The sequence below is a fragment of the Macaca mulatta genome, chromosome 15 (assembly GCF_049350105.2).
Source record: "Macaca mulatta isolate MMU2019108-1 chromosome 15, T2T-MMU8v2.0, whole genome shotgun sequence".
NCBI lineage: Eukaryota > Metazoa > Chordata > Mammalia > Primates > Cercopithecidae > Macaca > Macaca mulatta.
In genome coordinates this window covers 62,239,555-62,252,426 of record NC_133420.1, presented here as the reverse complement: position 1 = coordinate 62,252,426, position 12,872 = coordinate 62,239,555, and the positions used below count along the sequence as shown (strand labels likewise).

Sequence of the window (12,872 nt, the reverse complement as noted above, 5' to 3'; positions counted from 1 at the left end):
AGAGACGGGGTTTCACTGTGGTCTCGATCTCCTGACCTTGTGATCCGCCCGCCTCGGCCTCCCAAAGTGCTGGGATTACAGGCTTGAGCCACCGCGCCCGGCCTAGTGTTTGAATTTGTTACAGGAATGTATGAAGTTTTTAAGCTCTTAGCCAATATTTCTGAAGAAGAAAAGTGTCCTGGATATTCATCTGTCTTCTCTCTTGCTGAACAGAGTGAACCTGTGTCTGTCCTCTAGGCTGGGGCACAGAGCAGAGTGGGCAGATGTTTGCGAGATGAATTACAGAGAGTGCAAGGATGAGGCCTAACTGCCTCCAGTGAGGCCCGGGAGTGATGGCTTCTCACTGCTGCCCTGCAGTGCCTGGACTCACGCTTAAGGAGTGCTGCCTAAAGGTTTATTGAATGAAGAAGGAAGGAAGGAGGGAGGGAGGGCAGGAGGGCAGGGAAAGAAGGAAGGGAGGAAGGAAGGGAGGGAGGAAAAGAGGGAGAGAAGGAAAGCATAAAGGGAGGCAGGGAAGGAGGGAGGGAGGGAGAAAGAGAAGAAGGGAGGAAAGAAGGGGTATGAGTGATCATAAACCCTGAATTTGTGTATCTGAATTAATGATTGTTTAATGTATAAATGTGGGAATCTAATGAAACACTGAAATAGAGGGTACCAACTGGATGGATCATGCAAATATTTTATTACTAGGTGTACAATTGTTTTCATTATAAAGTAACAGAACTGTATTCCAAAAGTATAAAAAATAGGCCGGGCACGGTGGCTCATGGCTGTAATCCCAGCACTTTGGGAGGCCGAGGCAAGTAGATCACCTAAGGTCAGGAGTTCGAGACCAGCCTGGCCAACATGGTGAAATCCCATCTCTACTAAAAATATGAAAAAGTTAGCCAGGAGTGGTGGCGGGCACCTGTAGTCTCAGCCACTCGGGAGTCTGAGGCAGGAGAATCGCTTGAACCTGGGAGGCAGAGGTTGCAGTGAGCCGAGATGGCACCACTGCACTCCAGCCTGGGCAACAGAGCAAGACTCTGTCTCAAATTTAAAAAAAAAATAGAAAAGAAAACTTCATCGCTACATCACTCTAACAAATCCCCTATTTGTATTTTCATGCATTTCCTTCCGAGTATGTGAATGTGAGCACATATATCTTCTCGACATGTTACACAGGGGGCTGCTAACACCATTTTATATCATGCTTCTGTTGTAACTTCCTGTCATATCCTAAGCCTTTTCTCATCCCGTTATAAAGTCCCCAACCGCTTATAAGTGCTGTCAACTACATTAAGAGGACGTATATAACTTACTTAACCAATTTTCTCTTTTTATATTGAGGTAACCTCTCATTTTTTGTTATTATAGCATTTATGATTTTTTAAACTACTAGCTTTTGCCTAATGCCTTCATAATTTTCCCTGGGTACCACTCAGAGATGCTTGGACACCTCAGGTTAGTGTCCCCAGAAGCAGCCTGAAAGTAGCTGGGCCACAAACTTTGTTACCAGGAGTTAAGCAGCTTTTGCCCCAGAGAGTACATCAGTGCCCTGCTTCCTTTATTGAGAAAGTCTTGCTATGGAAAAAGTCAGCAGGACTAAATAGCCTGCTGAGTGACAGTAATGTACATCCCAGTGCGAGCTGCTTATTCCTCTTCATGGACATCTAACCAAGAGTTTGCAGAGCAGCACAGGTCTGCAGGTGACATTTTGAGCAGCACTTGTCTACAGAGCTTCCGTAGGCACAACTGGTTCACTGTGGAAGGTTTACACCTGGGTGGATTCATGGTTGGAGTTTGGAAGAGAATAAAGTCCCTGCCACGAGCCTGGCACTGTGCCATGGCCTTCCCGTGTTCAGCGCTCAAAGGGTGCCCCTCCCACAGCTGGGGCGTGCTGCTCTCGCGTTCTTGAGCATTTGCCTCATGTCCTTCCCAGGTGCTCCGGCTCCTGTCCGGGCTGCAGATCTCCTGTGCATGGCCGTGTGTGAGTACGCACGGCCAGGGCTGCCCCTAGAAACAAGGAGAACCAGAGCCGCTCAATTAGAGGGGCCACCATGATCATTGTACTGTTTGCATCTTTCATAGGCTCCTTAGGGTATTGCTAAAAAGAGTAATTTTACAATTGAATTTCAATTATTCTCAGAAAACAGGAATAAGACCCCTCCATGAAAGAAGGATTGTAAGGATTTTTAAGCTGAAATGTAATGTGCTCAGGTCCGCATTTTAGAAGGAGCAAGCTAACTACTGTATGGAGAATAGATCAGAGAGTTTGAAACGAGGTGAGGACTCCAGTGGGGACGTCAGGACTGGAGGTCCCAGAAAGGTCAGTGGTGGCAGTAGTAGGTGTGAATTTTAGCCCCAATTCTTCTACCTCCCTGCATCCACACTCTGGCTGTACGAGGCTTTGGGCTTGGTCTTGTGACTTACTTTGATCAATGGAATGGGGCAAACGAGTCTTGATATCAGGTCTGAGAGTTGACGGTAAGAGACCTCACGTATTTCTACTTTTCCTCTCATGCATCTGCCATCACCATGAGAAGAACCTGTCCAGCTTGCCCGTGGACCCTAGGAGGATGAGGGATATGTACAGCAGAGATGCCCACCAGCTTGCCAACCCCTGAGTGAGCCCAGCCAAGGTCAGGCCCTGAGAAGGAATGCCTGTGGTTGCAGACCACTGAGATTCTGGGGCTGTTTGTTATGCAGTATTGCTGCGGCAATGGGCAACTGATACAGTGGGCATGGAAAGAAATTAACAAAGCCAAGAAATACTTAAGAAAGCAAATGGAGTTGGTGGCCAGTCGAATGAGTGGGTGAGACTGAGAGAACCTCAGAGAACTTGGTTTGGCTCAGGTACCTGGGTGGTTGAAAGGCACAGTGCCTGTGGTAAAGGACACAGAGGAGGAGACGTGGCCGCCCACATTAGACCTACATTAAGAGCACTCTCTCCTTCCCCCTACCCTTTCTTCTTTTTTCTGGAGGAGGGCAGGGCCTGTGTCTGTTGAGATAAGCTCCGCAGGGACGGAACCACTGTGTGGGATTATAGGCACCCCTGCCACAGTCAGCCACCCCCATGGCCTCCGGCCCTGTCAGAGCTTCTCCTCCGGTACAGACTCATTAGAGCAACCCCCGATGTGGACAAGGGGGTGAGCCAGACTTCCCGGCCACAGGGGCCAACTCAAGAAAGGCCCCCAGATTTCCCAGGGCCTCCTGCAGAAAACGCAGCCTGCATCTCGTTACTTTCATTTGCTTAAAATACCTGCCTTTGCAGCAGTGAAACCACCCAAAATACTCACTTCTTTATTTCCAGCTAGATAAGTTGAACTCAATTTGCATTGGATAATTATTTTCAATTAAGTGATAACAATCCTGTTTGGTGCAAAAATAATCTTGTCCAAAGGCCAAACAGTTTATCCCATCCAAGAAACAGGAGGCAGTGATAGGAGGAGGCCTATTAGCATGCTTGCCATGAGGATGGAGGGGCCAATCCCCACCCCTGGAGGGATGCCCCAGCCAAGTCGTTCGTGGGGGACCTCTGACACTGTGGGCGGGTGGGACCATTGACCTGGTTTGCCCTTTGACAGCCCTTGAGCCGTGCAGCCACTCTTTCTTCTTTCTGGACAAAGAAGGAGGCACCTCCTGACAGCTGCAAGGTAGTGGAAAAGGCAGCTGGTCAGAGAAGGGCCCAAGACAGAGGCCAGGACCTGAGTTCTGGGCCAGCTGTGTGTCCCTGGACAAGTCATCCCTCTCTGGGCTTCAGTGTCCCCTCTGTGTGGGGAGCAGTGGGGTTAGATGTGGACAGTTCCAGCTCAGATGTGATTCTGTCCTGGTCATCCAGAGCTACCTAGGTCTGAAGCCAGGTTTTCTGTAGGGAAAAGCCCCACTTCCTGTGTGATGTGTGCGTTATCAGGGCAGGAATTCTCCTCCATCAGGAAGAGGGAGCAGGTGCTGAGTTCTGGAGCCTTACAGGGGCCCTGCCACTCTCCTGGTCTTATGGCAATGTCACATTCTCTGCAGGCAGCTGGAGTTCCTTACTTTCCTCCACAGCCTTCCCTACTGTTGCACATCTGGGCAAACACCCTCCCCACCAATCAAGCTGCCGTGAACATCTTGTTCAAGGCTGCTGGTGTATTCGAGAGCAGACCCTGTCTCAAAAACACAAAAAAGAGAAAAACAACCTGCCTGCCAATCTTTCTATTGTTATTTACATTGAAAAACATGAGGATCGAGGTGGTCCAAACAAATAACTCTTGTGAATTTTTGCAGCCAATACTTCAAATGTTTGATACTTGAGTACCCTGTGCTGTGTGCTCTCTGTGTATTCACTGACGTGCAGTCCTCCCCCAGCACGAGAACTAAAACTCTTGTCACTTATAGACAAGAAAACCGAGGCTCAGAGAGGCTAAATAATTTGCTCAAGTCACACAGAGTGGAATTCTGACTTTTTGTTGGTTTCAATTGACTTCCACTCTGCATTTTTTTCCTTCCTTCCTTCCTTCCTTCCTTCCTTCCTTCCTTCCTTCCTTCCTTCCTTCCCTCCCTCCCTCCCTCCTTCCCTCCCTCCCTCCTTCCCTCCCTCCCTCCTTCCCTCCTTCCCTCCCTCCCTTGTTTACTTCCCTTTTTTTTGGTCTTGACCTCCTAGCCTCAAGCGATCCTCACCTGGGCCTCCCACAGTGCTGGGATAACAGGTGTAAGCCACTGTGCCCTGTTGTTCTGCATTATTTTCTCTACTCAATGATGGCAGCGGCCCTTATACTTCTCTGGCACACACTGTACCCTCAGCCAAGCCGAACTGAGAAGCTGGACGGGAGGAGGGAAAGAAGAAACCATCTGAGCCGCCATATCTCTTAAGTACAGTTTTCTGTATTCAAATTAGGTGACACAATCTCCATGAATAACATTACAGTTCCCAAAGGATCACACCCAATTTAAATGTATAAGAGGCCATTAACGGGCAGGGCTAGCTATTAGAATTTAGCTCCAGTGTCATTGTGGTGTGGTTCTGCTATTAGGCAGGCACAATGGGGATAATAGAAGCGCGAGGCACACTCGCCCCTGGTCTCCAAGGCTCTGGGTCCTCAGACTGGCTGAGTGCTGGGGACCAGGGTCACCCAAGAAGCCCTGACTGGCCCTCTTGAGGGTTAGCAGAGCTTCTCTCTGTCCAAGACAGGTCAGGCCCTCTTCCCTGGTCCCAGCTCCACCGCCACTCAGAGGAGTGACCTAAGCTGCAGGTGAGGCTCCCGAGCCCCTGACCGGGATGTTTATGGAAGAGGATTGGGATCAGCACCTGGGCAAGGTGGGTAGAGGCAGGAGCAGACAAATGGGAAAGGCTAGCTGCCATGCGGGCTGAACAACAACGGGGCCAACCTCAGGGGTACCCCTGGAAGCCAGAATGTCCTTTCAAAAGTTCTGAATGTGGGCTGGGTGTGGTGGCTGATGCCTGTAATAATCCCAATACTTTGGGAGGCCAAGGCAGGTGGAATCACTTGAGGTCAGGAGTTCGAGACCAGCCTGGCCAACATGGTGAAACCCCGCCTCTACCAAAAAATACGAAAATTAGCCGGGCATGGTGGCATGCACCTGTAATCCCAGCTCCTCGGGTGGCTGAGGTGGGAGAATCACTTGAACCGGGAGGCAGAGGTTGTAGTGAGCCAAGATCGCACCACTACACTCCAGCCTGGGCGACAGGGCAAGGCCTTGTCCCAAAAAAAAAACAAAAAGAAAGTTCTGAATGTGGAGTTTCATGCAGAGATGGCCAGGCCTTTGTACCCCCATACAGTCAGTGGCTGGATGTGGGCTGCCCAGGGAAGGGTATGACCTCGGGCTGGGTGAATCTCTGCAGCTGAGGCTGTCCTGCAGGGCTAGTCACTTAAGGCCGTATGCTGACCGCCTGTCCAGCTGCTGGGCAGCACGTCCTTCTTGGAAGGGGACCTGGGCAGGCAGCAATGACTTTTGCCCACCAGGGCTGTGGCCTTGTCAGTCCTTGGGATGGCATAGACCATGCCTCAGTGGCTCCAGGGGAGAAAGAGACCATCTACTTGAATCATTTAGCTCAGGGCACAACACACAAATAAGAGCTCAAAAAATGTCAACCACTCTTGTTATCACCATCCTGACCCAAATCACAGGATGACCCTCTCCACTCTTCTCCCTCATCCTTGCACCCCTCCCTAGCGTCCAGCAGGTGTCCAAGCCTCACTTGCACACCTCCACTAATGGACAGGCCACTACGTCCCAAGGCAGCCCAAGTCACTGTTGAAGAGCTTTTTTTTTTTTTTTTTTTACTATGGTAAAATGTATATAACCTACATTTTACCACTTTAATCATTTTTAAGTGTACAGTTCAGTGGCATTAAGCACATTCACATTGTTGTACAACTATCAGCACCATCCATTTCCAGAACTTTTTTCCCAGACTAATACTGTTTACCAATTAAACAATATTCCCTCATTCCCCCTCTCCCCTGAACCCCTGGCAACCACCACTCCCATTTCTGTCTCTATGAATTAGACTGCTATCGGCATCTCATATGAGTAGAATCGTATTTTTTTTTCCTTGTGTCTGGCTTATTTCACTTAGCATAATGTCCTCAAGTTTCATCCTTGTGACAGCATATGTCTGGATTCCCATCTTTCTTTAAGGCTCAATAATATTCCATTGCTTGTATACACCACATTTTGCTTATCCATTTATCTGGCCGTGGATGGATACTTGGGTGGCTTCCGCCTTGTGGCTATTGTGAGTGATGCTGCTGTGAACGCTGGTGTACAAGTGCCTATGTAAAACCTGCTTTCAGCAGGGCGCAGTGGCTCATGCCTGTAATCCCAGCACTCTGGGAGGCTGAGGTGGGCGGATCACTAGAGGTCAGGAGTTTGAGACCAGCCTGGCCAACATGGTGAAACCCTATCTCTACTAAAAATACAAAAATTAGCAGGGCATGGTGGCACGCTCCTGTAATCCCAGCTACTCGAGAGGCTGAGGCAGGAGAGTTGCTTGAACCTGGGAGACGGAGGCTGCAGGGAGCCAAGATCATCATGCCACTGCATGCCAGCCTGGGCGACAGAGTGAGATTCTGTGTGTGTGTGTGTGTGTGTGTGTGTGTGTGTGTGTGTGTGTGTGTGTGTATAAACCCTGCTTTCATTTTTTCTTTTTTTTGATAAGGTCTCGCGCTGTCACCCAGGTTGGAGAAGGTGCGATCATAGCTCACTGCAGCCTCGATCTCCTGGGCTCAAGCAATCTTCCCACCTCAGCTTCCTGACTAGCTGGGACTACAGGTGGGCACCACTACACCCAGCTAATCTTTTTATTTCTTGTAGAGACAAGCTGTGTTGCCCAGGCTTGTCTCGAACTCCTGGCTTTAAGTGATTCTCCCACCTCAGCCTCCCAAAAATGTTGGGATTACAGGAATGAGCCACGCCAGCCACTGCTTTCAATAATTTGGGGTATGCAGAAGTGGAGCCACTGGATCATATGGTAGTTCTACATTGAATTTTTTGAGGAACTGCCATCTGGTTTCCCACAGTGGCTACACCATGTTTGTTGAGCAGCTCTGAGAGAAAACGTGCTCTTCCATCACGCTGCATTCACATGACTTCCTCACTGGCCCTTGGCTTTGCCCCAGGGACAGCCCTGCTGAGTCTTTTTTTGTTTTGTTTTGTTTTGTTTTGTTTTTGAGACAAGGTCTAATTCTGTTGCCCAGGCTAGAGTGCAATGGTGCGATCACAGCTCACAGCAGCCTCAAACGCCTGGGCTCAAGCAATCCTCCCACCTCAGCCTCCTGAGTAGCTGAGACCACAGCTGAGTGCCACCACACCCAGCTATGGTTTTTTTGTAGAGATGGGGTCTCACTATGTTGTTCATGCTGGTCTTGAACTCCTGTACTCAGGCAATCTGAACACTTTGGCCTCCCAAAATTCTGGGATTACAGGTGTGAGCCCCATGCCCGGCCTCTGTTGAGTCTTTATGCCAACACAGGAGCCCCACTGAGCCCTCTGCTCTGGGCAGGTTCGCCCACTCCAGTGCCCAGTGCCCCACTCTCACTGCCCACTTCACATAAGTGCAGTGGCGTTTTCTCTTGAGGAACCCCACCAGGGGGAGCAGTAAAGGGGTCTCAGAGTCAGGAACAAGCTCACCTGGCACTTGGAAGGAAACCCAGGCCCCTGCCCACACTCCTCTCCAGCGGGGCCCTCCTCTGCCACCTCCTCCCACTTCCCCCAGCCTTCCTGCTCCTCTCCTCTCCTCTCCTCAGGGCATCACGCCACCAACAGGAGAAAGTAATCTGTGACCAGGAGTACTCTCCTCAGAAACTCTGAAGGCACTTGACATGCTTGAAGAAGTGACACAGATTTAAAGTTGTCACTTTGCTCGGTTTACCAGATCAGACCAAAAGTTGCTTTGATATTCAAAGATCTTTAAAAGTGTCTAACTTCAATTCTTTTTTTGTTGGTTTTTGTTTGTTTTTGTTTTTGAGTCTCACTCTGCTGCCCAGGAGTGCAGTGGTGGGATCTCAGCTCACTGCAGCCTTTGCCTTTCTCCTGCCTCAGCCTCCAGAGTAGCTGGGATTACAGGTGCATACCACCACACCCAGCTAATTTTTGTATTTTTAGTAGAGACAGGGTTTCACTGTGTTGGCCAGGCTAGTCTCGAACTCCTGACCTCAATGATCCTCCTGCCTCAGCCTCCCAAAGTGCTGGGATTACAGGTGTGAGCCACCATGCCCAGCCCTAACTCAGTTCTTAAAGGGATTAAGACTGTGTCTCTTCACCATTTCTGAAGGCTTCTGATTTTACTGTCCTGAGACATTTCTACCTTTATTAAATCCTCCCCATGGGATGGTGGTGGCGGGAGGAGGGACATCACCACCAACAACAAAGAAAATAAGACGTCCAGGTGTGGTGGCTCACACCTATAATCCCAGCACTTTGGGAGGCCAAGGTGGGTGGATCATGAGGTCAAGAGTTCAAGACCAGCCTGGCCAACATGGTGAAACTCCATCTCTACTAAAAATACAAAAATTCGCTGGGCGTGGTGGCGCATGCCTATAGTCCCAGCTGCTTAGGAGGCTGAGACAGGAGAATCACTTGAACCCCGGAGGCAGAGGTTGCAGTGAGCCGAGATCAGGCCATTGCACTCCAGCCTGGGGGATGGAGCGAAACTGTGACTCAAAAAAAAAAAAGAAAGAAAATAAGACAAAAATCACATTTTAGTGGAAAACAAGTGACCGCTCTGCACAGCTCTTCAGCTCCTCAACACCTCCCAAGGCAGCTGTGCCAGGTGCTGAGTCCACATATTTTTCACCCCATGCTTCTCACACTGGGACAGTGCACTTTCAGCAGCACTGGCAACCACACAAAACCCACTCACGAGCTCTGCCCACAGCAGGCTGCAAGGCACCAGCTCTCCTGGCTGAGTGCAAGTTGGGCCCTGGGAGCAAGTGCCTCCTGAAACTTCTCACCCTGATGGCAGCGTGCCTCACCCTAGCCCCAGCCCAGAACCTCAACCTTGCTGGAAAGGTTTAGCATCCGCTAGGAGGAATATTAGACCCAACTCAGGAGAAGTAAGTTCTAGTTCTGGCTTTGCCACCAAATGTGGACTCTCATCCTCACTCTCCCCATTTAGAAACCCACAGGTTAGAAGTGATTATTTCCAAGGCCGGGTGCAGAGGCTCACACTTGTAATCCCAGCACTTTGGGAAGCTGAGGCAGGTGGATCACTTGAAATCAGGAGTTTGACACCAGCCTGGCCAACATGGTGAAACCCCATCTCTACTAAAAATACAAAAAGTAGCCAGACATGGTAGCAGGCACCTGTAATCCCAGCTACTCAGGAGGCTGAGGCTAGAGGATCACTTAAGCCCGAGAAGTTGAAGCTGTGATTAGCCGTGATCACACCACTGCACTCCAACCTGGGCGACAGAGTGAGACCCTGTCTCAAAAAAAACCCCCAAAAAACCCAAACCAAAACACACACAAAAAAAGAACATCACAGGAAATATGGAAAAGAGAAAAATGAAAAACGTAATTACCCCCATTCATCCCTTAATACCATCCCTGAGCTATTTGGTAGGTTTCCCTCCAGAATTTTCCCTGGTGTGAGGGGCACGGGCTACTGCTGTGCATCTCCTCTCCGTGGTGCATGGTGAAAGTCATGCTGTTCATGGACACGTCTGCCCTGCTATCTCCACATGCTTCCCTCTCCAGGCTCAATAGTACCTCCGTCTCCGTCAGCTATTGCTACATAACAGTCCAACAGTCAGCATTCAGCGAGTTAAAATACCAAGATTTGGCCAGGTGCGGTGGCTCACGCCTGTAATCCCAGCACTTTGGGAGGCCAAGGCAAGCGGATCACTTGAGGTCAGGAGTTCGACTCCAGCCTGGACAACATGGTGAAACCCCGCCTCTACTACAAATACAAAAAATTAGCCAGGCATGGTGGCAGGTACCTGTAATCCCAGCTACTCAGGAGGCTGAGGCAAGAGAATCGCTTGAACCTGGGAGGCAGAGGTTGCAGTGAGCTGAGATTGAGCCACTGCACTCCAGCCTGGGCAACAGAGCAGTCTCTATCTCAAAAAAGTAATTAATTAATTAAAAATAAAAAAACAAGATTTATTATTGCCCAAGAGTCTATGGTCGGGGAACAGCCCTGCTGGTCTGAGCCTGGCTCAGCTAGTTTTGTTTATGCATCTGTGATCAGTTGCTGGGTCCCCTGGCTGGTCTAAGGGGGCGATGTTCACATGTCTTGGCTGGCTGGTCATGGCCTGGGCAACTGGGGTGACACAGTGTCTCACCCTCCGTCACATTCTACTGGTCAAAGTAAGTCGTAAGACCGGCCCAGAGTCACAGTGGCAGGGACTACAAATTTCAGGGTCAAGGGCACGCATACATGGAAGCCAGTAATCTTAGTGTCAACCACTACTCTTAATCTACCATAATCCTTAATTTTCATAGCTGCCATTTTTGGTAACAATACAATTTTTCATAGATGTACATTTCATAGATTACCATTAAATAGGATGTACCACATTCTAATTTGTTTAAAAGTTTTCTCTTATAACACTTGTGTGAACAACTTTGGTGGAACCTTCACCTTTGAGATCAGGAAAAGCAGCATTTCCCACTCTAAATCAGAAACCCAAGGTTAAGTGAGAAAATTGAGCCCAAGTGTCCCAAAGGCCCTTTAGAAGCAGCGCCACCTGCAGACCTTCCCGAGTTCCTCACCTGACCGAATTCAAACGTGTCAGACCAGGAGTCTCAGACCAACTTGAGTCTAGCTATTGAAATCACTTTCAGTGTCACTTTCCCTCTCTAGGCTTCAGTTTCTCCATCTATAAAATTGCAGGGTTGGACTAGAACAGTCTTTCTTAAAGGATGTCACTCTGGTCTAAAAGCCAAAAAGATGCCAGTGACCGCCTTCTTGAAAGTATTTTGATTGATTGATTGATTCATTGATTGAGACAGAGTCTTGCTCTGTCGCCCAGGCTGGAGTGCAGTGGTGAGAACTCAGCTCACTGCAACCTCTGCCTCCCAGGTTTAAGCGATCCTCGTGCCTCAGCCTCCCAAGTAACTGGGATTACAGGCACGTGCCACCACACCTGGCTAATTTTTTGTATTTTTGGTGGAGATGGGGTTGCACCGTGTTGGCCAGGCTGGCCTTGAATTTCCGACCTCAAGTGATTCTCCCACCTCGGCCTCCCAAAGTGCTGGGATTACAGGTGCCCTCCCACCTGGCCTATTTATTTTGAGACAGGGTCTCACTCTGTCACCCAGGCTGGAGTGCAGTGGTGCAATCAGGGCTCACTGCAGCCTTGACCTCCTGGGGCTCTAGCAATCCTTCCACCTCAGCCTTTCAAGTAGCTGGGGCTATAGGCAAGCACTACCATACCTGGCTAATTTTTTTTTATTCTTTCTGTATTTGTGGAGACAGGTTTTCACCATGTTGCCCAGTCTTGAACTACTTGGTTCAAGTAATCCTTCTGCGTTGGCCTCTCAAAGTGTTAAGATTACAGGTGTGAGCCATCGCGCCTGGCCTGAAAGTATTTTTAAATGCATAAGAAAAATACAAAGCAGTTCTATATCGTTCCAACTGCTTAGCAGTGACCCACCTTTTAGAAATGGTGTCGTGCTAGGAGCAGGGGGCGCGGCATGAGAGGCTGCCCATCTGGCGCCTATGAGGGTGATGTCAGATTTGGGAATCCAGGCACAGGCAGCACATAACAAGGCTAAGGATGATGGCTGGTCTCTGTTCGGTGTTTTGTCTTGTAATCCCAACATGTATTTGTGACCTTGCTCAACGTTCATTGTCTGTTAAATGCACTACACAAATTTAATTCCCATGGTTTGTGACTGAGCAAAGGAGGTTTCAAAAGAAAGTTGTGTGCATTTCAGTTCATGAGCTCTTGCTGTTATTTTTAAAGAGTTCCATGGAACAAATGGGTGGACTCCAAGCACCGTTTGAGCTCTAACAGCCTAGAGAAGAGGTGGGGAGGGGGTGCCTCTTTTCTCTTCCCCAGCTGAGTTCAGAGATCAACAGTCCTCACAGTTGGACATGAGCAGGGTTGCCCAGTAGCTTAGGGGCCACTGGTCATAGTGGCATCCTGCATGGCAGAGACCCTGGGAGTAGCATTTTTGGCAATGTTTTGGTTACAGACCTCCTTCCGAGTCGCCTGGAGAGGTCTTCCCTGCTCTTTGTAGTGGATGTATGATTTTGTTTGCAAGCGTCCTTGGGAGAACCACTCCTCCCACAGCATGAGGCTGTCAATCCTGGTGGCTTCTCCCTCCAACCCAGGCCCTCTGAGGATCACTCTGCCCCACCCCTCAGCACGTGACTGGTTCAGAGGCAGGCATGTGACTCAAGAAGCCAATAAGAATTCTTTTCTGGGATTGTTACTTTA

General features: G+C 49.4%; 2 protein-coding genes across 5 annotated transcripts in view; one reads left to right on the top strand and one right to left on the bottom strand.

Annotated features, from left to right (window-relative positions):
- LOC114672761 (uncharacterized) overlaps positions 1-12,872 on the top strand; it is a 75,542-nt gene that overhangs the window by 21,768 nt on the left and 40,902 nt on the right. The window lies entirely within an intron of this gene.
- LOC144334623 (uncharacterized) lies at positions 835-4,990 on the bottom strand. Its single transcript, XM_077965698.1, has 3 exons — positions 4,642-4,990; positions 2,413-2,550; positions 835-1,995 (listed from the first exon to the last, which is right to left on the bottom strand). The coding sequence occupies exons 1-3, from the start codon at positions 4,699-4,701 to the stop codon at positions 1,633-1,635; spliced, it is 561 nt and encodes a 186-aa protein (XP_077821824.1). The 5' UTR covers positions 4,702-4,990; the 3' UTR covers positions 835-1,632.

Coding starts and splice junctions, on each gene's coding strand:
- LOC144334623 (XM_077965698.1), bottom strand. CDS start 4,701: ATGCAGAACAACAGGGCACAGTGGCTTACACCTGTTATCCCAGCACTG. Junction 2,551..4,641: donor CAGCACTGTGGGAGGCCCAG/GTGAGGATCGCT, acceptor TCATCCTCCTAG/GGTCCACGGGCAAGCTGGAC. Junction 1,996..2,412: donor GCCCCATTCCATTGATCAAA/GTAAGTCACAAG, acceptor CCTTGTTTCTAG/GGGCAGCCCTGGCCGTGCGT.